This window comes from Mesocricetus auratus, unplaced genomic scaffold, assembly GCF_017639785.1.
Source record: "Mesocricetus auratus isolate SY011 unplaced genomic scaffold, BCM_Maur_2.0 Super-Scaffold_100018, whole genome shotgun sequence".
NCBI lineage: Eukaryota > Metazoa > Chordata > Mammalia > Rodentia > Cricetidae > Mesocricetus > Mesocricetus auratus.
Window position 1 is genome coordinate 37,710,083 of NW_024429199.1, and position 26,781 is coordinate 37,736,863.

General features: G+C 44.4%; 1 protein-coding gene across 1 annotated transcript in view; it reads left to right on the forward strand.

The window, feature by feature from the left end:
• Positions 1-26,781, forward strand: part of Mthfd1l (methylenetetrahydrofolate dehydrogenase (NADP+ dependent) 1 like) — a 157,730-nt gene that overhangs the window by 58,958 nt on the left and 71,991 nt on the right. The window contains exons 17-20 of the mRNA XM_040728145.1: positions 1,589-1,665; positions 7,161-7,301; positions 7,690-7,758; positions 14,467-14,578. Coding sequence (XP_040584079.1) covers positions 1,589-1,665; positions 7,161-7,301; positions 7,690-7,758; positions 14,467-14,578 — 399 coding nt within the window. The remainder of the gene's footprint in view (positions 1-1,588; positions 1,666-7,160; positions 7,302-7,689; positions 7,759-14,466; positions 14,579-26,781) is intronic.

Here is a 26,781-nt window from a genome sequence, read left to right on the forward strand (position 1 = left end):
GTGTGTCCAGCATCTTGGGAGTACGTGTAGAAGCTGGTGACACTGTTGAGATGCAGCCCTTTGACCTTACAGGTGTTCTGCTTCTGGCTTGAAAATTAAAGTGGAAGTTTACATATGTTTGGCTGTGAAATGAGTGTGTGTGTGTGTGTGTGTGTGTGAGAGAGAGAGAGAGAGAGAGAGAGAGAGAGAGAGAGAGAGAGAGAGAGAGAGAGAGACAGAGACAGAGAGAGAGACAGAGAGAGAGAGTCATAGTCATGGCAACAGCAGCTGGGGTGGGGGCCCGAGAGTGATTTGTGTGTCGTTGGGAAAGTGAACAGTCTCCATCCTACAGATGCTCCCAGTCCCAGAGTGCATCATCTCTGTTTTCTGTTTTCACTGATGGCATATAATACATTTAGTAAGTTGGATCTCTGTTGTTGCTGTGAACAGCCCTGCTGTTTTAAATCACAAAGATAAGGGAAGTGTCTATTCTGCCTTTCTTGGCATTATAAATTTCGTTTTTTCTAAGCCAGATAGTTTTCACAGACACTTTCAACCAGTGCAATTCCCACAAGCAAGAGTTGTGCGTGATCTAATCACAGTTATACTCCTCCTGTGTGCTTTTGGCTTCAGCTTTTGGCTTTTTCTTTTATCGTGGTAAAGTATGCATGACCCAGTAGTTACCGTGTTAACCATCCGTAACTGTACAGCTGATAGCATTGACTGCATCCACAGTGATCGCTCTGTCACACAGCGATCTGCTTGTACCGAAAGTATATCATCAACTCCTAGAGTAGTGGTTCTTAACCTTCCCAATGCTTTCACCCCTTAGTACGGTTCCTCATGCTATGGTTACCCCCAACCATAAAATTATTTTTTCGCTACTTTATAAGTGTAATTTTGCTACTGTTACAAATTGTAATGTAAACATCCGATATGTAGGATGTCTGATAATGTGACTCCCAAAGGGTTCTCCAACTAACAGATTGAGAACCACTGCCGTAGACCCATGAAACTATAACATCCTCTCTGCTGCTAACCCCTGTGTCTGTGGATTTGCCTACTTTAGCTTCCTCATGGAGGGAAAACCATACAGCTTTTGCTCTTCTGTGTCTACATATATGTATGTGGGGCATATATCAAAAACACTCAATTTATGGCGTGTAATATTACATTGTCAGTCAGTCCATTTATCTCTTGGTGGAAATATTGGTTGCTTCCACTTTCTGGCCACTGTGAATGGAGCTGCTATGAGCATGAGCTCATACACATCTGTTCAGGTCTCTGTGGTTAGGTTTTTTTGGCTAACACATAGGAGTAGAATTACAGGACCATTTGGCTGTTACTTGTGTGAGAAACCAAACTTCCTTCTCCTTGTCCCTTAGATGTCAGTGTAAAATAAAATTTCAGAGCTTCTGGTCCTTGTTACCTAATCAAAAGCACCCCAGCCCAGCCCACCATCACCTGACACACTGTCAGTAAGACACTTACCATTAGAATGTGTTTTTCCCCTCAATTGATTGTTCAGATGAAGCCAGACCTGGACTCTTGTTTTCTATCCTTCCTCAGCATCTTTCAGCATGATCACTCCATACCTGTTCTCTTTCAGTACTGGATACCAACGACCGATTTCTGAGAAAAATAACTATCGGGCAGGGAAGCACTGAGAAAGGATATTCCCGGCAGGTAGGTGGCGCCATCTTCCCGGAAGTGCCTGCCCTTCCTCGCCTTGGTTTCCAATCAGCTTTTTGCTTCTGTTGCACCAGCAGTGGTGCTGGTGGCTCTCCCCCTGTCTCGGGTGGGTTTCCAGTTGTTTTGCTGATCTTGGAGTGGAGAGTATCAGGATTGCTCTGGAAGTGACAGCATCAGGAAGCCGGAAGTTTCCAATGAACTCTTCCATGTGGTTTGGCTGTGTTCTGGGGAGGCTCATTCGGTAAAGTCCCATAATACAGCCACTGTGTAACAATGCAAAAGTGGAAGTCTCAGATACATCACTCCAGCCAGCTTCATAAAGCAAAGGGCAGTCACCTACTTATTAGGTTTAATAGCATGGAGAACTTTTCAAAGGATAATAGCTTATTACTCAAAAGCAGACAATGTGGGGGAAACATTATGAATTCTGCCTTCCATTTAATGGGTCTCTGATGTGGGATAGTGGCACTTAAGAGATGTAAAATCATCCCATAATTTTTTAGCCAGGCACAACAGCTTTCTAATTTTTTTATAGTAAACTTTCTTTGGAGAGTCTTTTTTTTTTAATTTATGGGCTTTACATTAAATTTTTATTAGTGGAAAAAGTTACTTTTATGGTAATAGCCATTTCTCATACCAAATGGATTTTGGGGACTTCTGATAGATTTTGAATTAAAAAGTGAATGTGGGGAGATTCCTGAGTTAGTAAAACACTTGCTGCACTAGCTTGAAGACTGGAGTTCAGGTGCCCACACTCTTACTTATGTTGGACGGACATGGTGACCCGCTTTCGACCCAAGCACTTAGCAGACAAAGATGAGATACTTAGACCCAGCTACCTATGACTTATAAACACTGGGTTCATGTGAGAAACACCGCCTCACGGTATAAGATGGAGGTGACCAAGGAGGACACTCCTTGTTAACTCACACACATATACACATGTATACCATAAACACACATATGCACACGCACACACATTCATGGAAGGGAGGGAGGAAGGAAGGGAGAATGAAAGGAATGTGCAGTTGCATCACAAAGCTTGACTATACCCATGTGCCTCCCTTCTTGCCCCAAACTCTGGGCACACACACAGATTTCATATGATGAACATTATCTGTGCTAGAAAGCCACAATCATTCCTCAAAAATTTGGGGAAGGAATTCAGACAACCTAGAACATGGACGAAAGGCCTCTAAATTCAGAGGTGCAACGCATCCTGGCTCTCAGGCCAGGAGAAACCAGCCACCCATTGGGGTTAGTATTTGGGGATGATCCCTAAACACTGGTGGATGGGTACCTAACTGTGATGTTTATATACCTGGCCACAGCCTGTATGTATACATACGTAACTCAGCCTGGGGACCTGAGTGGGATTCTGAGGTGTGGGTCAGGGTCACCGACTAATCCACAGGGAACCATTCACGGTGCAGTCATAGGTTGTGAGTCTGCCATGCTGCCTGCCGAGCAGGTGGCAGTGAAAACCAGCTCACTGGGATCCTTTTTTGAAGAGAACACAGACTTTTGACAATATTGTGTTAAGTACATAAAGGTTAGCAGTGGACCTGCGAATAGCTCCATTGAGGGGGCCAACAGCAGCTCAGCCTCCTTGGAGATATGGGCATGCAAGCTAGACATGTATGATGTTATAGCCTCAGACATGTGAGAGAGGGCCTCAAGCCAGCAGTCGCCTCACATGTAAAGAAATACACAGCATGAAAACCGACCTGGTCCTGGGAAGAGGAACTCATACCCAAGGAAATCAATGAGGAGACTAATGGGCCGAGCTTGAGCCTTGGGTACATAGAGGGCTACCCTGTCTCAAAAATGACCCCCATGGACTAGGGAGATGACTCAGTACATAAAATAGGACCTGAATTCAGATTCCTGGCACCCATGGAAGGAAAGTCAGTCATGATGGCATGTACCTGTGACCTCAGCATTGGGGATGCAGAGCAGAAGAATCCTTGGGAAGTGCTGTACAGCCAGGGTAGACTACTCAAAAGGTAGAACAATTGAGGAGGACACAGATGGCAACCTCTGACCTGCACACATGGGCTCTCAGACACACTGGATGACAAAGGCCAGAGAGCCACATCGGTAGTCTGCAGAGCACTGCACCTCGAACAGAGTGGGTGCTCTATTCAAATACTAACAGGATGAGAATCTGTCACTCCAAGGAAAACAGTGTTTCATTTAAAAGACAAATACAAAACAGGAAAGGGGAGAGAGAAGAGGGAGAAAAAAAAACAGAAGACTTCTGCCCAGAAACATCGGGCTGAAATTTCAGAGCATGAAGAATAAAGGAGAAATTCCTAAGTGCTGCCAAAGAGAAAAGATCCTGATTGCTCACAGAGGAATAGACATTCTCATCAACAACACCAAATGCCAGGTGGCCTTGGCGAATTCATTCAGGGTTCTGAAGGAGGATGGTGACAGAAGCTTCGGCAGAAAGAGAAAAACAGCAGAGCTAACGTGAAACACATTAGAGAGAACTTGAGAAAATAGGAGACAGCCCTCCTGGAGCAAGGCAGCCATTAGCAGCCGCTATGGGGAGGAGCTGTTACCGACAACATGCAGAGGCGAGGAGGGACGCGATAGGCCGTTTTTGATATGCTTAAAAATCTTCCTTCTAAAAAAACAGTGCTTCTCAAAGAAAATTTAAGATGAGGGATCGTCTGGGACATACGACATGGATCAGTGTGTCTAACAAAGATGTTCAATGGTTAATACTCAGACATGGCTCGTCCTCTGACCATCTTAGATAACACTGCAGTGTCCTGTCTCCCCTCTCCTGGATGAATCCTACACCTAGATCCCTTCCTATCGTGACAGTTCTCATGCTCTCCTGAAAGCGGGGCATCTTGTACTTGCCATCATACTTAGAGCAAACATCTGTCCCAGTAAGTAGGTGGTGTGAATGGGTATTTGTTGAACAAATAAATAGAACAGATAAATGACAGTTAATAGATACAAAAGTTGAATACCAGTGTGAAAACGGTATCTATAGCACTTGTAAATTAAGACAATAGTGTAGCTACATGTGGTGCTGCATGCCTGTAATCCTAGGACTTAGGAGGCAGAGGCAGGAGGATCCCTGCAGGTTCAAGGACAGCTTAGTATACATAGTACCAGTTTAAATTACATGGCAGCTTGCTTATATTTTGTATTGCTTTGGGCATTTTTTAAGTAATAAAGGGCTATGTTAGCATACTGGTCCTTGTTTTAGCCCTCATAGTCTGTTGATCATCCTTCACTGATAAAGATAAAACTGTATGTCACTGGTTTTAATGGCTATGTAAGCTCATGTATACATCAATCTGCTCACTAATTTCTGTTAAAGGACACAAGAGCTATTTATTGTGGTTGACTCTCCTAAATAGGCTGTGGTAAATATGTCTGTGCTCAGGTGTGTAATTGTCTGGTGTTATGTTGGGTAGACTTCCCGGATGTAACTGTAGAGTCACTGTATTGTAAATTGCATAGAGTTCTGCATTGCTTTCCAGAAAGGTTAAATCCACTCACTGTCCTTTTGTTTAAGTCTGGAAATCTGAGAAACATTGTGCACTGTCCTTTTGTTTATATCTGCAGCAATCCATTTGTCCCTTTCTGTGATTTTTTTTAAGTATTTTTTTTGCTAAGCAGTATGAACATTCCTCTCCCAAGCACATTGGTTATTCAGATGAGGAACAATGATTCCTAAATAGCCTCAATTACTTAATGAGCCTTAGGTTGACTCACTTTATATTGATACATGCATGTATGCATTCATACATTTATACATGAGTGTGCTCACACACATGGTCTTGCTATTTAGTGAAGGCTAATATGGGATTTATTGGGTAGCACAGAGTGGCCCTAAACTCATGCTCCTCCTGCCTCAGCCTACCAAATGCTGGAATTAGAAGCATTCACTGTGATGTGTGCTTACAATTTCAGAAATAAAACAATTACATGTGAAGAAGTTCTTGTATACACATTATGAATTCTAAAGTTGCTTACTATGCAGTTCATATTGCAAAAGTATTTCCAGGCTCTTGCACAGAAAATATTAACATTTTGGTCATTTTCACATGCACTGTTTACAATGTAATGTGTACAATGGGAAGTTAGATTTCATGCAATGAAAAAAAAATCACTTACATTTTAGAATGAGTTGTACTGAGAATATAAGCATTGGATAGAGCTGTATTTAACATTCAGGCAATATTTTTTCAGTAGATCAATGGCTAATACAACCTCAACCAGGAAGGAGCCAGCAAGCTCTTTCCTGCATTCATTTCCTCATCTGTCAGTGATGAAAATAGGTAATAAAGTATCTCATAAGGTGATCCCACCAGGGCAGAGTCATTCTCTCTCTGTGAGCTTGAGCCTGTCTGACTCATACTCCCCCTGGGATCCAGAGAATTAAGCTGGAGCTTAACGAAGTGGCTATGTGCAGATATTTCCCCAGTGGCTGGATTGTAAGCAGAAGGAAACACACATTCCTTGTCTCCTTCATCCCCACTGGACTCTGTACAACGTGCTCTTGGAGCCAAGAGAGGGAGGAGGAAGTCCTGGGAATTTTTTGAAGAAAGACAGCGCTAATGCTCTCTGGCTGTCATTGCTGGAAGCCTTTAGGATAGGATGGAGCCATACCCTCATGAGCCAGACGCAATTGGGTTCTAGGCCATTCTTTATCTGCTGGTCCGAAACCGTGCTGAGATTAAACTCAACAAGAAGTGGGCCTGGTTCACAGGAAGCCTGAGGGATTCTCTTGTTCCACTGTCTTTCCCGGGCGCAAAGACCTGTAATTACGTATTAATGGTCCTGTGGCTCAGTGGTAGCATGCTTGCCAAGCATACTACCATCCTGGGTTTAATTCCCACCTCAACTAAAAGGAGAGAAGAGATCAGCGGGGTAGAGGGGAAATATAAAGTGATCTCCTTCACAGACCCGATTGCTATGAACAGTGATAGCCAGTAGCTCACTGACTAGTTCATTCAGTATGCATTCAGCACCAACTTGGGTATCACAGGCCATGGTCCCTGCTGGGTATCCAGGAGGAGCCTTCCTATATGGTCCCTGCCTTTGTGGCCAGACATTTTAATGGTAAAGATGCTCAGAAGACAGATATTGACACTAATACTTCGGGAGATGGGAGAGAACCAAACCCAGGGCTTCAGATGTCCTGAACAAGAACTCCACCGTTGAGCTAGTCTGAAGCAGACCGCAGTTGCAAACTGCATGGTACAACGAGCAACAGGTTTCCCAGGCCTCACCCAGGTGACTACTGTTCAGCAGAGCACAGTAGACAATGTGGACAACCTAGGGAGGTCTTCTTTGCTGGTACCAGCACAAGAACCTACATGCTGTGCACTCTAGGAAAACCACATTCAGTGTGAACCTGCCCACAGGGGACAGCCCGCAGCTATGACTACTGGAACCTTATGAAAATTGTCCATCCAGTGGCACGTCAACTAGCCACAACATTGGCTTTGCTCTTGCAGGCACAGTTTGACATCGCAGTGGCCAGTGAGATCATGGCAGTGCTGGCCTTGACTGATAGCCTCGCTGACATGAAGGAGCGGCTAGGAAGGATGGTGGTGGCCAGTGACAAAGATGGGCAACCTGTGACAGCTGAGGACTTGGTGAGTGTTGCTCGGAAGCCTTAGGGAGCTTGCTGTCCATCCAGACAACAGAGATCTCCTTACATTGGTTCACAAGCCTTGCTGCTTCTTAATGTCGTCATTTGTGTTAATAACAGGTCTGTACCTGGCTGCGACCAGAAAACATAAAATGTATTGCATAGACATTTCACCATTGTTGTCTGTCTTGATCCCTATTTGCCTTGGCCAGACTGACTGGGCTGGTAGGTTTGGCCAGGCTGGGGTGAGGAAGACATGGGCGGAGCCCACAATCCCAGGCTCGTGGTCAGCTTGGGGGATGCCCACCTAGAAGCGGAATGGGGGAAGGGATCAAATCAGCATGGCCCTAGGTGTTTGCATGCTGATTCGTGTGTCTTTTTCTTTCCTGTAGGGGGTGACAGGTGCTTTGACAGTTTTAATGAGAGATGCCATCAAACCAAATCTGATGCAGACCCTGGAAGTAAGTAGCTTCCCATTATTCTTTGTATTTCTTTAAATTGTACGTGCCTCTGTGTGTGTGTGTGTGTGTGTGTGTGTGTGTGTGTGTGTGTGTGTGTGTGTGTGTGTTGGATGGGGGTGCCACAACCACATGCAAATACATGCATGTGTATGGAGGTCACAGGTCAACCTCTAGTATTATTCCTCAGGTGACATCAACTTTAGTTGGCCTGGAACTAGAACTAGATTGAGTGGCCGGCCAGCCCAAGGGCTTCACCCATCTTTGCCTTTCTAGCACTGGGATTACAAGTGGGCCACCATGCCGTCTTTTTTTTTTAAATTGATTTCTGAGGTTCAAACTCAGCTCCTTCATGGCAAGGACTTTACTGACTGAGGTAGCTGCCCAGTCCTGGTTTTCTTTTTATTAATGATTATAATGTAGCATTTGCCTTGATTGGATTAACTGTAGGCGTTATGAACATTTCCAGCAGGTGTGAACCTGGCAGAGTGTCTTCTTAGTCTTCTGAAAAAAAGAAATAAAAAGTTAAAATTGAATTTATCCCTTCATCAGTGTGACTTATGTCTTGTGGGATGTAAGATCTACCTACTGTGCCCGTGGGTGGTATTGCCATGTTTACCTGACATTGTCTAATTTTTTTAACTTAGTCTATTATGTCAATTATAAATTGTTTGTTTTAAAATTGCAAATTTTCCCCCCAACTAAAGTACTAAGAAATGTTTTCTAAGGTTTTATGTTCTTCTCATTTTTGTGATAACACTGTTTTTGTAGTTTTGTACACAAACACTGAAATTTTGTCTTGGGTTCTTTGATTCAAGGTGTTTTCATCAACACACACATACACATACAAACACATATAATACATATAGTTTCTAAGTTAGCCATTGTCCAATCCTTTCCTTTATTTATTAGGATTTGGACCCAAGGAGGTCCAAACAAAGAGCGAGTATCTGGATTGGGCTTAGCAAAGAGACAGGTATTGGGCTAGAGTGGTGACTCAGCAGTTAAGAACTCTTTCGGATCTTGCAGAGGGCCTGGGTTTGATTCCCGGCACCCCCACGGTAGCTCCAGTTCCAGGGAATAAGGTGTCTTCCAGCACGAGGCATGCATATGGTACATGAGCAGATGAAACACTCACACACATAAAATTAATATTTACAAAGACACAGAGTATAGGCATGGGGGTGAGGGAAGCTACACTGGTCTTTTCACGGGCAGCTGCCAGGGAGAAAAAGCATTTCCACGTGTTCAATGTCACTGGGTAGAGTTTGACATTGGTGCTAAGCTGCCCTGAGAAAGAAGGATGGAGGTGTCCAGAAGGCTAGTACTTGGGAGAACAGAGCAGAAAGACACGGGAAACGCCCATACCCATACAAGAACTCAACTGACATAAAGCCGAGTTGGAATGGATGCTTTGTCATTTACATTTGTGTCCTGGGGGTGAGTTATTATATTCATTCCCTCGGCCTCAGCTTTCTCCCACATTCGGGGATTGCTAAGATTTTACACAGCATACCTAACCTTGAATTTTGTGCTGAGACCCTGTCTCAAGAAATCAAAGTTCAGAGTGGTAGCTCTGGGTTAGGGTACCTGCCCCCAATGTACAATGCCTTGGCCTAGCAGAGTAAGGTAACTCATAAGGAAGTCGATAGATTTTATATATATGAACTTTGTCTGAACCTTGATTCTAGACAGTCATTTGGGAAGGGCTCCTGGAATCTGTGACACTGGGGTTCTGTATCTAAGAACAACCTAAAAATCTAATTTCTGGGCAGTATTATATTTTGGACGCACCTATTGCTAGTGTCATAGGAAGAAACTGCAGATCCCCCTTCCTCACTACAGGTGGCCAAGATGCCAGCAGTTCTCAGTTCTAGCTCTTCCTCAGGAGATTCTAGGATACTGATCCATGCCAGATTCTACCGTAGACTAAGAGGAGCAGCTGTCTGGGGGAGGGGTCAAGGCCTGGGTATTCCAGGCAAGCCTCATCTAGAGCCATGTTGAAAATCAGATTGCCATAGAGGAGCCACACACGGTGTTGATGAAATCACTGTATACTAGAGCACCAGGCCGGTGCCGTGGTGGCCACGGGTCACATGCATTACTCTAAATTAAAGTTAATGACATTAAAAATGTAGTCTTCCGGGTGCATAGCCACATCTCTACTGTTGGATGCATTTAGGTTTTGGAGAAAGGAGTACTTGCTACTTTTTAAGTCCTTGCAGTTATACATGGCTGGAGGCTATATTACTGGACGATACAGAATTATAATCTCTGTTGATTGCTTACCAGATTGAAGCAATGATAACTGGAAGTAATAATCTTAAGATGTTTCTAGAAAGAACCATTATAGAGACTATTCATCAGGAGAAGCCAAGACAGTACCTACTTTACATTCCCAAGCATTCTGCATATGAAATAAAAATCAAGATAAATATACCTCTAAATAGAATTTTTTAGACAATGTTTAGCTCAAAGTGCTACATTGAATATGTGCTTTGTCCCTGTGTCTGAATATCTGACAACACCATTTTGATCACTAGTCCACCCAGACTCCAAACTGGGAGCTTCAATCCAGGACTGTAATCTTTTTTTTTTATGATTATTTATTTAAGATTTTCGAGACAGGGTCTCTCTGTGTATTGCTGGCTGCCCTGGAACTGTCTTGGTAGACCAGGCTGGTTTCGAACTCACAGAGATCCGCCTGCCTGTGACTCCCAAGTGCTGGGATTAAAGGTGTGTACCACCAATGCCCAGCCAGGACTGTAATCTTAATAAGGTTATTAATCTGCTCCATGGCCTTGGAGAATACCCCTTGCTTCTGTCCTTTAGTTTCTCATGTCAGGAAGAGGTCAGCTCTTGCTCTCACATCATTTGGTTCTGTGATTTCCAACTAAAACTACTTTGCACAGAAGTATAAAACTCAAGGTAGAGGGTAAAATTAAGATTACCAGGCTGGAGAGAAATTGAGCAAATGGTTCATATTCTAGTTAGATGGGAATAATGGGTTTTCCAGTTAATTGTTCACAGAAACAAAGAAAACGAGAGAGTTATGTGACTGGAAGTGTCAGGTGATCTAATTTAGTTAGCTTTCCAGTAGTGTAACAGCTGTGTGAAACACGTGTGAAAAGGAAAGGTTTCAAAGAGGCAGCAGCTGGGGCCAAGAGGATGGCCGAACACCAGAGTGAGGGTGAAGAGCATGGGGATTGGAGAATGTGCTCAAAAAACATTATATGAAGCCTATACCTGTTCAGACAAAGCCTATGCCTGCTCAGCCACACCACGTCACCTGTGTCCCCTGGAAACCAGGGCCTGATGCCTCTCTGACAGATGGCAGCAAGGAGGGCTGCCGTCTGTTTAGGAGGCAAGCCAGCTGCCACCCAGGGATGGAGCCGGTAACTTTGTCCTCCTTGTACTTCTGGGGTAGCAGCATGCCCCAACTGGCAGGGTTGGTAGACAATGGAGACTTCCCAGTCTTTTCTCAGGGCACTTGAAAGGGTTTGTAGGCAGAAGAGAGGTGCTGTGATAGTTAGGGAGACGGACACTAACACAGGTCATGTGTACCTGTGAACCTCATATTTATATCACTTTGGCCTGTGATAATCACTCCCCTGAGGACTTGGAGGAAGCTAAACAGAAAATTCAGATCGTGGCTTTGAGAACCGTTTTATTCTCAGACATTTTTTTCCCTGCCACTAGCTGTCCTCCTGCTTTTGTTCAGTCCTCTCATCTTTGAAACACATTCAGCTAGTAGATCATCGTAGTTCATGGGAATTTTCCATGCTTCCACGCTGCCTGCCCCACCCCCATCACTCCCTGCTTTCCCCTGTGTCAGCTAAGGGGCAGCCTATATTTTCACAGGTGGAGCCAAGCCTTCATCTGAGCAGACCTCCGCCCAATAATGTGGCTGGGTTAGGAATAAAGCCTGAATGTTTTAGTGGGAAAAATATTTTCAGATAGAATTAAAGCCGGTTGTCATCAATAAAGGGAATTTTTTTAAAAAGATCCTAGAAATGACTATATTGACAAGGTTTGTTTAAAGACTTTGAAAGCTGAAAATTTTTCATTAGTTCCTTATATTGGTTTTGTTTTATTTGTAATTGTGCTGACTAGTTTTATGTCAACTTGACACAAACTAGAGTTAGTTTGGAAAAGGGAGCCAACCATGTTCCCACCAGATTGGCCTTAGGCGACCCCCATGGTTGATGTAGGAGGGTCCAGTTCACAGTGGGAAGTACCATCCTTGGACTGATGAGCCTGGGCTATATAAGAAATCAGGCTGAGAAAGCCATGAGGAGAAAACCAGTGGCAGCATCCCTCCATGGCATCTGCAGCAGTTCCTGCCTCTAGGCTCCTGCCTTGAACTCCTGCCCTGACTTCCCTTGGTGATGGAGTGTGATCTGACAGTTGTATGCTGAAATAAGCCTTCTCTACATCTTGCTTTTGGTCATGGTGCTTTAACACAGCAATGAATACCCTACCTAGGACAGTAACTAGTAAGAATTGCTCATAAACTAAGTACAGTATACATGGATTAAAATGTCATAAAGAAACCCATTCTTTTGTTTGCTGTCTAAAATATATTTTAACAGTAACTTTGAGTTGGGTGTGGTGGTGCTTGGCTGTTGTCCAAGTATTTAATAAGTAGAGATAGGTGGATCAGGAGCTCAAAGTCATCCTTGACTCTATAGCAAGTTAGAGGCCACCCTGAGCTACACAATACCCTATATATACAACCACACCAAATTACTTCTATCATTTCACCCATGGTGGGGATTTTGTTTGTTTGGGGGATTTTTTGTTTTGCTTTGTTTTTGTTATCTTAATAATTGACAAATTTCTAACCTGTAAAATACTTGGACTATTTTTAAAAGACTTAAACAGAACTTTTAAAAAACTGAGAAAACACCTCTAGGATGAAAACAATAGTCCGATCTTGTCCTTTATGTAATTGTCCTGTCCAGGTTCCCATATTTCATGACTACACTGATTTTTATATTCAGTTCTTTGTTGTTTGTTTGAGACAAAAATCTCATATAATCTATACTGGCATCAAACTCCTAGTGCTTGCTCCAGATGTGACTTCCCAAATGCAAGTGTGAGCCATCGTGCCTGGCTTTGAGTTTCCTTCCCTTCTTGCTCCCTCCTCTCCCTCTTCTACCGTCCCCCTTCCTTCTTCCTTTCCTCCCCCTCTGTCTCCCTCCCTATCTCCTCTCCTCACCATGCAGCCCTGACTAGCCTGGCACTGACTGGCTCTGTAGACTAGAGTGGTGTTGTCTACACAGAGATTTGCCTTCCTCTGCCTCTTGAATACTGGTAGAGTTTCTTGAATTGACTAATTCAAAAATGTTGGAGATATTGCTTAGGCTATCAATATTTGATTAAGTTACTTTTCAAAATATAATATAGACAATAGGAAACAAGGTACCGAGCTTATTTCATGATCAGCAGGCAAAGAACAGTAGCTTATTAAACTTATAACTAGATGTGACTGCATTCTTAGAGATTTTGTTTCTTGTTCAGTGTATTGTGCTTTCTTCCCGCCAGCCTGGTCCCAGAGCAGCATCAGTCCCAAAAGAACATGCAGGACACTATATTAATTATGAAGCTGTTGGCCGTTTGCTATGGTTTCTTAATGGCTAGCTCTGACTTAATTAGCAACCCATAATTACTAATATATATATATATATTTTTTTATAAGGCCTTATCTTATCGAGGACACAGCCTCATACATCCTCTCTTCCAGGGATCACATGGCAACTCTTGACTACATTTCCCAGAATCCTCCAACTCCTAGTACCACCTATCTTGCTTCCCTATTAGTCAACAGTGCTTTATTTATCAACCAATAGGACAACATATACACAGAAGGACTTCCCCCATCAGCTCAGCATTAACTGTAGGCTACTTCTCTCTAAGAAGACTTGAGACACTTGGTATCTGGGTCAATCAGGGTATCTTTGGTTTCAGTTTTGTTTTAAAGGGGTTTGTTTGCTTGCTTGCTTTTTATTTGTATGCAGTATGTATGTGTATGTGTGTGTGTATGTATGTATGTATGTATGTATGTATGTATGTATGTATTCATGTATTCGTGTTTGTGTAGTGTGTAAGGAGACCTTGGGCTGATATTAGGTTTCTTCCTCTCTCCATCTCGACTTTGATTTTCAGTCAAGGTCTCTCATTGAACCCACAGCTCGTCAATTGAGTAGACCAGCTGGCCTGTAACCTCCCTTGATACACCTGGCTTGACCTACTCCCCCTCCCTCACTTCTTGTGTGCTAAAGTTTCAGGCCAGTGTCACCGTGCCCAGCGTTTATGTGGCCTCTGAGGATATGAACTCAGGTCCTCATGCTCCCACGGCAGGCATTTTATTGACTGAGCCATGTTCCCAGCCCTGCTTGTGTTTATTTTTAGGTGGGGTTCCTATAGCCCAGGCTGGTTTCTAGCCCCTCCTATATCTAGACTTGACCTTGAACTATTTACTGATCCATTACCCCAAGTGATAGAATTGCAGCTGTGCTCCACCCTATCTTGCTCTCAGTGCCTTTAGGTCTCTTCAGAGCTATCACGCTTTGAGTATGCAATGTAGACTCAGGATATCTGGGTCAGCTATACACAAAGCACTGTGTGGCACCCTGAGTCCCCAAGTTAAGCTTGGTTTCCATTCTTCTGTTTCCTTTGGGGTTCCAATTTATTCTTGTTCCTCTGCAGGGGACACCTGTGTTTGTGCACGCCGGCCCCTTTGCTAACATCGCTCACGGCAACTCGTCGGTGTTGGCAGATAAAGTTGCACTGAAGCTGGTCGGAGAAGAAGGGTTTGTGGGTAAGTAGTTTTGTTTAAAGTTTTGTGATTGTAGAATAGTGATGAAATTGAGAAGATAGTGACTGGGATAGAATATTGCCATGAAATCTCATCTTTTATACCTCTCTTTGTAGGGGTCTCAGTACTGGACAACTCTTGTTCTATTCCAGCACAAATTTATTGGTTGGACCATTGGTTCTGTGGTCCAGCACAGATGTCTTTCAGAGTTCTAGTATCTGTCAATTAAATGACCTTGGATGTATTTTTAAGTAGTACTGAACCTCAATTTTCTCACCTGTAAAATGGTGATAATGAAATTATTTTAATTAGTCATCCAATGGATATATATTCAGAGCCTACCACACTAAGAAATGGGGATCCAGTGGTTAGCAGAGCAGATCTAGTGGCAGGCCTTGTAGAATGTTCTGCCAGTGGTGCATTCACCAGAGAATATAGTCATTGCCTGAGCTACTAGCAGTCATTCAAGTACTATTAACATCATTTTTTTTTTCTTCCTGGAATCTTGGTGTGGTTTTTGTGAACTGATAATAGAGAGGTTTGCAACCAATAGGACCAAATTTTATTTGGCAGTTTTATACTGTCTGCTCTCAGAAGGGGACACCTGCCATAGAGTTTTCGCTATGGTTACTTGCCATAATCTTAGGCCAGAAGGGTAAAGCTATAACAAAGAAAAAACAAAAACAAGGATTCCTGGAAGAGCACTTCATTGGACACTGGAAGGCTTTTAGTATCAAATTTCTCCCTGCGACAGGCAGTTCCCATTATCATGTAAATGCCCATGATCAAGTATAGCAGTTACTTCCTTCATACTCATCAGTGTAGCATCAAGCTCAGAAGGTGAGTTCTTCCAGTAGTAAAAATTTCTGCTTGGCAGAAGAGCCTAGATCTACGATGTCCACGCTGTGGCAGCTCAGGTTCTTTCAGAGTTTTCGAGACTGATATAAGGATCCCTTGTAGACAGAGCCGGGATCAAATGAGGATTTACGTAATTCCATCCTTCAAAGATGCGTGTAATGCGGCCATCATGGAATTTGCCGCTTAGGCACCGAGTCCCCAGCAAGAGAGGCTAGGCTCGCTGTCTCTAAGTGGATTTGCTCGGCTGAGCATACGTAGCAGGAGGGCTAATGACTGAGGAGGCTGGGGAAAGGCAGATACTGAGTAGATGGGCACTTAAGTGAAGAGGTTCTAACGTATCGACTGCGGATGAAAGGGCTTCTAGAGTTAAGCCCTCCGGTTGATGCTGACGGAGCTCTCTGCTTTACTTTTCTAAGCAGGTATTTACAGGGTGTGCCTTATCATGACTGACTGTTTTTAAAGATCCGTGTTGATGGTGTCTGCAAAGCTTACTAGCTCCCCTGTGCCCTGGACAAGACATTAGACTCTGGGCAATGTGTTGCTTGGTGGCGTTCTCCTTGGGAAAATGGGAAGGTGGATCAGATGAGGCGTGGGATGTGGAGGGTGGTACTGATGCAGGGTTAGATGCTATGGGATGGGAGCTTCCTTTTGGTAGTGTGAAGCAAGAACTTTCCTAGGGTTCAGTGTTCTCTCTGGGAACAGCAGAACCCCTTTGCTATAATATTCAATAATATCAAAGGGAAAACTGATTCATAAAACAGAGGGGCCTATGCAAATGTCAGCCATGCTTCTAATTACTCCTCTGATCCCGTTGTGGTCTGAGGGGAGAGTTCCCTGGTAATTATCTTGTCCAATGGGAGAGCCAGAACACTCTTGAAGGCACGTTAACTTGCCATGCCTTAAATTCCTTGCGTGTAAAGTAAGGCTGTTTAAGAAATTAACATCAGGGGAGGGGTGGGGTAACCATGGCATATGTGTGGAAGTCATAGGACAAGTTTGTGGGGTTGGTTTTCCCTTGACCCACTCAACCATCTTCTCAGCCAAAACTTTTGAGAGAGCTTTCCTAGGGGATTTAAAAAGAGGGTGTGTGACACTGTGCCTGACAAATTTTGGCCTGTCCCCTACTAACCCTTACCCAGTCCTAATTGTGACTCTTCCCCCGTTATTGACACATGACTAGAAAGGGTTAAAGTCCTTTTAAGAATTGGGCTTATTTTGGAGTGATAGTGATTCTCACTTTAGTTGTACGATGTGTATCACTCAGAGTCTGCCATCTTAGTTGTGCGGCAGAAGAGTGTCCGTTACTGCAAAGCCAATCTTCAGAAGTCTTCATCTTTGCCGTCACCAGCCCTTTCTTGCCTGGTCCAGGCACTCACCATTGGCTTCTACCAGATGTGGTAGGGGAGACGGACTAATAGAGTTTTAGCAGAGAGTAGGGTGCACTTAGGGGGACGGGGGCCTTGTTGGTTAATAGAGACCCTGGAGAGACGGGGGCGTCTCTTGGATAGAATCTCCCCTGTTTGCTACCATTTAATAATAACTTTCAGTTCTGCCCCAATATGAAGGCAAGGACTCCATCTGCCTATCCAGAATAATTTTTCTAAGATAATGGAGCCAGCGGTCCATTCAGCCTTACAACGGCCCAGTGTTTATTTAACTAGCTGCATGAGTTTCTCAGATGAGAGCAAAGCACATCATGAGAATTTTAGAGCAAGTGCTATAGTGACTATAATGGCCCCTTTTGTGAGCCAGTGGCCCCTGTGGGAGTCCACTCAACCTCCAGGCACTGCTGCAAGGCAAATCTCCCTCTGGCATCAAACCTGAGTCAAGGGTTATTTTTACAAAAAGACAAAGAAAGGAAAGGAAGAGTAACATTGACTTCTTATTTTTCAAGTATTATTATTATCTCATATAAATTATTTGTAAGAACCTCAATGGTCCACAAACTTTAGCTTTTGCTTTCTTTCTTTTTTCATGTTCACTTAATTGGCTTTGACTCCAGTTTTCAGGTGAAGGCCCTACCTCAACTTCAGAGGGTGGACCTGGAATTGTACATGCTCATAGCTCAGGGTCTTCATATCCAAACAGTTGCAGCCACAGGGATCCCTGGATAGACTTAGGATGTCTACTGCCCCCTCCCGTATTTAAATACTGATAGAATGAGCTGGTTGTGATGGCATGTGCCTGTGATCTTGGAGGACTAAGACAGACTGTGAGTTCCAGGTCAGCCCATACTTGTCTCAATAACCATCCTCCACCTAGATCAATGAATAAATCAATATAATTGTGATATACTATGAAGTATATCTTAATATATACAGTAGTAGATCATGTTTGTATCACTCCAACGTCTTTGTATTAGCCCATTTTATATTTCTATAATGTAATACCCCAGATTATGTTTTAAAGAACTCCGTTTTCACTTTTGTTCTCAGCCTGGGCTGATGTGATGGCCCGTGTCTTTTGATGGTCTTCTGGCTGACGGAGTTGTGAGGCAACACGAGGTGTGGTGTGTGTTTCTGCCTGTTCCCACTCTCTAAAATTTGTTCTATTTCTTTTTAGTTTTGACTGTTGTTTTGGGGAGCAATTTTTTGTACATGTGCATGATGCTTAAGGACTCCAGAAGAGGACACCAGATGCCCTGAGTGACAGGTTGCTCTGGCCACACACGACATTGGTACTGGGAACCAAACTCAAGTCCTCTACAGGAAGAGCCCATGCTTTTACCCACTGAGCATCTCTCTGTCCTAGGGGTGGTACTCTTGAGACAGGGTCTCCCTTGGTAGCTTTCTTTGGCCTGCTCACTGTGTGAGCTAGGCTGACAGAGATTCTGTTACCTCTGCTTCCTGAGTTCTGGACCGCACGGTTCCTCTTCTCAGAATCCCACCAGTATTCCATCTCAAGGCCCCGACCTTAGGTAACAGTATTGAATCCCATCAGTTCTGAACCAGCTTGATCCCGGCTCGGCCCTCTCATGCCTCATCGTGTTTATTCGATTCCAATGGGAGTGCAGGGAGGAACGATTCCAACATGGCCCTCTCTTGCCTTGAAATGTCTTTCTCCATACACTGCTGGGTAAAGGTGACCTTGGAGGCCATGGACTTTAGTCATCCTGCTTTGCCTTCATCCCCCATCCTTTAGGACAGTTGTAAATCTTCCCTCTTGAGTTTCAGAGGACTCCAGTGAATAGTTACACCAAGCTACTGGCTTATTCACGCCATCTGTTTTTACTGCTATGAAATGTTAAATACTCCATCGTTTAGGTAGAAGAAGGCCAGACCAAACTAAACATTCCTATAATTTCATCCACCCTTTAAAAAAAATGTGAGTTGAAGTGGCATCCAGCTTCTAAGCTTGGAGGTTCCTGGAGCTTTCCCTGCTGACATATTATAAAACCCTGCTCTCGGCCAGGGCTTCACTCTGTTATGAAGTTCATTTTTGTGTCTTGAGTAATCCTATACATATCATGTCAGGGGGTAAGAACTGGACTATTAGCAGTCTGACTGGAGGGGATGTACAGACCCAAGCAGCTGCTGGGTCTAGAGAGTGAGCTTTAAGCATTGTACTCAGACAAGCGTTCACTGAAGGAATGTTGGTTCATGGCGTCCCCGGACGCCTGACTCCAGGAGATCGGTCGGTGCTGATTCCCATTCACTGATCTCTCAGTGCTGTACCACACACACTTTCCTATAGACTAGACCTCTTTGATTTGCTTCTGGTCTTCAGTCCTTAAAGAGAATAATAGTAAGATTGAGGGGAGCTCAGTGGCAAGTGAGTGCTCTCCCAGCATGGCCAAGGCCCTGGGCTCAATCCCCAGCACCAACAAATGATGGAGGCTGCAGAGGTGGCTCAGTGGTTAAGAGCACCTGTTGCTCTTGTAGATGATTGGGTTCAGATGCTGGCACCCACATGGCAGCTCACCAATGCCTGTCACTCCAGTTCCAAAGGATCTGATGCCCTCTTCCGGCCTTAAGTAGGTCCCAGGCCAGCATGTGGTACACAAGCAGGCAAAACACTCATACACATAAAAGTAGGAAATGAGCAAGATTGGAACATTCTGGTTCTATACTAGTTGGTAAAGTATGCAGATTAAGTTAACCCTTGTTCCCAACACTCAGCTTCACCAAGTCTTAATGTGCTATCTCTGTGTGCTTTAGGTTCGGGTGTTAGTTGTAGTAAGACAGATACCTGGAGATAAGATTTTCTGTGGCAGAGGCTAGCAAGGCCAGGGCCCTGGATTCAGTTCCCAGCACTGCAAATGAAGGCAGAGACGTGACATGGGGGTTGAAATCTCTGTGACTTGGCTGCTGTGACCTGAACAGTTGTCTGCCCAGTTCCTCCTTGTAGCAATACCGGGTGGCAGAGCTGGTAACAGGCCTCTCCAGCAGGCACAAGTGCACACACAGTCTACAGTCACAGACACATGATACAGAAAGAAAAAAATTTTTAAACTAAATGTTTTCTAAGGCATTTTTAAAAGTAAAATCTTTTAAAAGCCATTTTGGACATTAGGAATGCTCAACCTGACCTTGACCTTTTCTTATGCCCCCACATAATACAAATGTGTTTAAAAATGAGTTCTGCAGCTCATTCCTGTTTGTGATTTATGTATATTCCAAACAGCGTGCTTGGAATATCATTCTGCTTATCATCATAAAATGTGGAGTTCAAGTAAGACCCTTGTCAAAACATCATGATGCAGGGAGATTAGTGCTGTGAGGGCTGACATAAGATGACTTTAAAAAGTGATCCTGAGGTGAAGCTGGAGTTCATGACTTGTGACTGCCTGGGCCTTCTAAGGGATTTTCTCTAACGTCCATTGCGCAATAGGTTTTCAGATGACGTTACATGACTGCTATCCTAGCCCATCTGGGCCCAGAGCATCTAGCCTCAGGGGGCTGGACAGGAGCCAAATTGCCTTTTATAGTTTCAAAAGTCACAATTATGTGAGTTTGTTTGTTTTTTTAACTTTTTTAGCAGTATTTGGTATCATTACAATATGGTACTGTCCCTATACAAGGCACATAATGGGATTTTGAACGAGGAATGCTGGGACACTGGCAATCCCTACAGGAGTATAATTTGGTATGCCTTGTCGGGGACCTCTTTGCATCTTTGGAGAAGGGCACTCTGGTAGAGGAAGCAGATTTCTAGCTGCTTTCCAAAGGTTGCTGAGCGCTTGCCACCTGTAACTATAAATGTTCTCATCATTTCACTACTAATGTTGTGGCACAAAGTCTGTCGCTGCGAAGTCCACATAAGGGTTCAGGGTCCTGTCGACTGCTGGTCTAGCTCACAGCAAAGCAGAGTTTAAAAGGCTATAGACAAGAGAGGTGTCTGGGTGAAATGATAAAAACAGACAATAGACGAATTTAAACAAAATCAGAAGCCAGAAACAATCAAAGGGCATCACAATAAATCGCACCCCTCCTGGATAAACCTAGTCAGCCTGACCAGGATGTCCATAACCACTGCTAATACTGTCTTACCCTGGAGACCTAGCCAACGGAATAAAGTAAGAACAATGTAAAAAGCATAGATAACGTTTCTATTATTTATATATGTTCGTGGCAGAGATAAAATTCAAGACGCCAACTTAAATTTATAGTTAAGTAATAAAAGTTTTAGTTTGCCCAGTTGGCTACAGTATAAATATGTAAAAGTCAATAGCTTTCCTTTATGTCAAGGATAAACATAATGTGGAAAGCAATCCTATTTATTCATACCCTCCTCCGTGCTATGAAATACCTAGGAATAAATTTAACAAGATGTGAACATGGAGAAAGAATAATACAGCCATGTATGAAACTGAGTTATTATCAATGAAGTGTCCCATGATTCTCTTTGTCACACTGATAGACACACCTGAGCAATGTTGCACTATTTTGCTCCAAAAGCAAAGCAGGAATGTGAGCCATTTAGAATGGACTCCTTTTAAATCCTTAAAGGGCTGTTTTCTTTTACTGTTTTCATCAGATGATTTCAGGAACTCCTGGAACTCTTCATTTGAATTTTTAAAATTTTTATCTTTGTCTGTATGTGTGTGTGACTGCCTGTGAGTCTGGGAATTGAACCCAGTCCTCTGCAAGAGAGCAAGCGTTCTTAACAACTGAGTTACCCCCAGCTCCCATTTTTAATGTTTTGTTTTTATTTGTATTTTATGTTGACACAGAATTCCACGTAGCCCACACTGGCTTCCAACTCAGTATATTACTGAAGCTGTCTGGGAACTGTTGCCCCTCCTGGCTTCGTCTCTGGGTGCTGGCAGTATGTGTATGTGTCTCCTTGTCTGGCTTCATTTGTCTAGAGGATTGGTTTCATGTGGGGGGTGGGGAGGAGAAAAGAGCAGACCCTAAGCTGGCCACCTCTCCTGCCTCCTTTGGGATGTTCTCAGCCTGGGCTTGTCTTTATTCAGGACAAGTTGGTCTGGCGTGAGTAAAATGGCCACAGCAGTTCTCAGCCTTCCTAATACCTCAACACTTTAACATTGTTCCCCATGTTGTGAAGACCCACAACCATAAACTTATTTTCAGTGCTACTTCAGAACCATAATTTCACTACTATTATGAATTGTAATGTAAATATCTGATATGTAGGATACCTCATATTCCACCCCAAAAGGGGTCACACCCCATAGATTGAGAACCATTGGACCATGTAACTATTACTGTGTAAGACCGACACAGTATAATATTTTATCATGATGCTTATTATCCCAGCAAAAGGGTGGACATTACAGAGATTGTTTCTTCCTTTCTTCTCTTCCTCCCTCTTTCTTTGGTTCTTCAGTTGGAATCTTGTGGTACTCAGGCTGGCCTTAAGCTCACTGTGTAACCAAACGTGACTGTGAATCTTTAATCCTCCTGCCTCCGCCTCCTGGGTGCTAGGATTAGGATGTGCCCACCACCTCCCGTTTATATATGCAGTGGTTAGAATCAAATCTGCTCCCTTGTGCAGCTAGGCAAGCATTCTAGCTACCTCTATCCCCAGTCTTCAAGTCGAAGCGTCCTCTTGACCTTGCAAAATGTTGGAGCAAGGTTCGGGAAGGCCGGTTGAGGTTTGTTCCCGGAGAGACTGTAATCTCTGTATGTTCCAGCACTGGTAACTTGAAGCCAGTGTAAAGGACAAGGTGGTATCCTGACATTTTCTGTTAATTCCAGGTGGAGAAGTCTCCCTTGGATGTAACATTTTTAAAACCGTATTTCATCATTTAATATCCCACTGCCGGGATACGGATTCTCTGACTTCCGCCGGGCAGGCCTGCTTCTTCCCTTCAGAGCTCCCACCTTGCTGTCTGTCTCTGGTGGAGCCTGAAGCGTCCTCAGACTTCCTGCCATGCTCTTGTTTATCTGTCTGTCCATAGTGTTTATCTCGGTGGGGACCCTATCAGACCCTTCAGTGGTCTGCCCCTCCCGCCTCCTGGCCTCCTAGCAGAAACCGTCAAAAGGAAGATGGAGGAGGCCTTGCAAAACAGATGTGGGGTTGGAGTGGGGAGGATCAAGAAGACTTGGGAAGCTAAAGCAACTAAAAGGAATTTTCTGGAAGCCCTGGGAAACTAAAAGACCTCTCCCTGGGGTGACATCTGAGCAGTAAACCGCCACAGCAGCATGGCAGGTGTCTGTTTAGAAGGGCTGCCGGCACAGTGGACGATGAGCTCCTCGGCCCAGCTGCCCTTGGTGGTCACTTGCGCTGGGGGTGGGGATGGGGGGCTGACTCTCACTGATACAGCTGCCTGAGCGTCTCCCATGCTCCTGTAAGTGACCCCACCAAACAAACTCACTGTTCCATCAGCCTACGCTGGGATGCTTACTTTGGTCTGCTGTCAGTGCCCGGCCGAGGGTGGATACATGTTGGGTAACATATCTTCAGGCGCAATGCAGACAGTGATACAGATGACTCGGCATGAGCTCACTTCCACCTGGAGAAGCATTCTCAACACCACCGCTTTCTGCTTGAAAGGTGATCGTGGTGGATCCCGAAAGGTCTTAACTTTCCCAGCCCCCACCCCACCTCTCTGTCTCTCTCTCTCTCTTTCTCTGCCTCTTTCTGTATGTGTATCTCTCTCTGCCCCTCTCCCTCTTGAGACAAGGCTGGCTTTGAACTCATATACCTGAGGATGTCCTTGAATTTCTGATCCTCCTGCCTCCACTTCAGAGTGCCGAGATTACAGACATTTGCCAGCCTTGCCCAGTTTAGGAGGTGGCGAGAGTAGAGTCCAGGCCCTTATACAGCCCCTCTGCCTACTGAGCCACATCCCCAGCCCATTTGGAAAGGGATATGCCTTTCTTCCTCTTTGCCCACTGGTTGGGACATTTAGTTATGATGGCAGGGGCTCCAGCAATCATCCTGGACCCCTGGGCAGCAGCATCTCCAGATGATGGAGGAGCTGGCACACCATCAGAGAGTGCCCACTGCGGTCTTCTTTTATGAGAGAGAAAACTACACGTGCGTTGGCACTGTGCCTCTTCTTCCTGGCTCCTCATATCTGTGGGTAAGCCTAATCCTGATGGGCTCATTGTGGAAAATAGCCTGCCTACAGACATCCTAGCACGCCTTCCATTTAGATCAGTTGCTCCTGTGTATTACTCATAGGCTACTGGGTTTTCTTTCTCTGCACAGCATTCACCTGGGGGACTGAAGTCAAGTGACATTTCTAATTTAGAAGAGATGCGAGGTTTGCTCGAAGCCTTAACTGATGAAAGAGAACTGAATTTCTAGGGGCTGGAATGTGGTCAGAACTCTTCATGTGATGTGTGTTTGGGTGTAAAGATAAGAGGTCGATGTTGAGTGTCTTCCACTATTGCCTTCCACCATACTCTTTGAGCCAGGCCTGTCTCTTAGGGAGGCAGGAGGTCGTCCTTTCTTCTGGATTTGCTGGCCATTGAACCCCCAGGATGTTCCTGTCTCTACTCTCCCGATGCTGAGGTTACAGACATACATGCCCAGGGTATGTGAGTGCTTGGGATCCAAACACTGGTCCTTATGTGTTTGCAGCAAGCACTGTACCCACGAAGCCATCTCCCTGGCCCCAGAACTCACTGATTGATGCCTCAAAACCAGAGCACCGAGAAAACAGCTGCTGGCTAAAAAGCTTAGATTTAGACTTGAATCAGGACAGCAGAAACCACTATTATACTTGTGTTAACCTAGGAGTAGCATGGGATACACGTGTAGGACTCTGGAGGGTTTCTTGTTCATGGTGTGTTAAAATCATTTCCACTCTAAAATCACTTTCTGTCTCCCAACCCCTCTCTCCACATCATGGAGAGTTTTTGGAAGCAAACTACTTTCATAGTTATTTTAAGTATTTTTAGAAGTTATATCATGAAATTGTTGCCTGGCCTTAAAAAGTAAAAGCCATCTACACTCATCCAAAATACTCATGCAATTTTATAAGGCAAGCCAAAAGACTGAAGGAGAAAAATACAGACGAAGGTAGTGTTGACAGCTGGTGTTTGGAACTCAGAATGTTTGTATATGTAAATGCCCAGGCATGTGATATGCATCTAGAAACTTGAGGGAAACACAGCTCTCACCTCGGTGTTGAGCCAGGAGTTTGAATGGATGCGCCTATAGCCACTCATGGTAGGTGACATTGGAACCCAATGAGAAAGAGCGGCCAGAGTCATTTCTGTTTACACAGAAAAAGTCTCAGCCCTGCTGCACCCACCTGCCTGGCTTCAGCTGCTCGGCTGCTGGCCACATCTGTACCACCCATCCCAGGGGAAATGCAAGCGTGAACTGCTGTCCACAAAACCCGGTCAGCCAGCACCACAGGGGGGCAGCTGGAAGCACCCAGCCCACTTACACACTGCTATTAACGTTTATGTTAAGCTCTGTGGACAGCATACAACAGCCAATCTTGGCATTAGCCACACCCAGATGCCCCCCCTCTCCTCTTCACCAAGCATGCCAGACCACATCCTTGTGCTGTAATAGCAAAAAGTGTCCTAGGCACTTAGCTCTGGTCCCTCCCTTCCCAAGTCACAACTCTTAAGACCACAGGGGTCTGCCCCTATTGTGTTTTCCTACATTTTGAACATATGCGCACAGGCAAAGTAAAATTCAATATTGTGTGTTGCGCGTTGAAAATGTAGTAGACGTACAGATGGCCCCGTCTCTCGGTTTGACGCAAGCTTCACAATAGTAAGAGAGTATCTACATTCTGTGAACAGCATCCTGGGAAATTTGGGATCTCTGCTTTTTTTGGCTGGTGATTATGACGTGATACTAGGCAGTCAGCCCCACCATCACCAAGGAAACAGTGTGATGTGCTGTTAGGCTAGAATGTTCAGCGGGTTAGGGTCATGAAATGTACAATCAGCTTAACATATTCTCAACTTAGTGTGTGTCTATTAGGACAAACGAGGTGTGCCTGTGTATACACTGCTCTCCCATCCTACATCTCTAAGCCCTGTCCTTGTAGATTGCCCCCTCCACAGGATGTAGCATGAGCCTCTCTAACTGCCAGGGAGTCTTTTTTCTAGGGAGACAGCCCCATTATCAGCCAGTTGTTCCAGTATCACTTAATGGGTAATTCACCCACTCACCACCATTTTGAGATACCACCTTTAATGATCTCTTTTCCCCACATCATGGAGTAAGTATTAAAGGGCACTCTTGAATGTGTCTTTATCTAACCCTCTTATTGCTGTGGCCCATTATCCCACTTTGGGCTAAAGTCCAGAGGCAGAAGTAATTTCTCAACCAGCCACACACGTGCAAGAACCATCCTTGGGGTCTGGAGACCTGGCTCCATTGGTAAAGCACCTGCCTTACACGTCAGAAGACCTGGGTTTGGATACCCAGCACCCACATAAGCCGGTGCTAACCTCAGCACTGGGGGATGCAGAAAACCCCCTGGGGCTCATTCACTCACCTAGCTGAATCAGTGAGCTTAGAATGCATAACTTAATTTTTATCCAAAGTTTTTATTCTGGATTGAAATTTCTCTTTGGCCAAAATCAACTTATAAAACAAGATGGTTGGCGGTAGTTCTAAATAACTAATTATAGCTAATTAATCTCTGGGAGCGGGGAATGAGTTCTGAATCCTTCTTCCAGAGTACATTGGTATCTTTTAAATTTTCAAAACTTGCTACTGCACACACACACACACACACACAAATTGTCCAAGTGACCTTGTGTCCTATTTATTGATTATTGGCTTTTTGAGACTGTCTCACTCTGTAGCTCAGGTTGGACTAGAACTCACTGTGTAGACCTATCTGGCCCAGAGCTTCCCAAGCATCTTGCCTCTGGCCCCCCGGTGTTGGGACTGCAGCCATCTACCGCCACACATGGCCCTGTAGAATCATTATATGTTAGTGCTCTCTTTCCCTCCCCCAG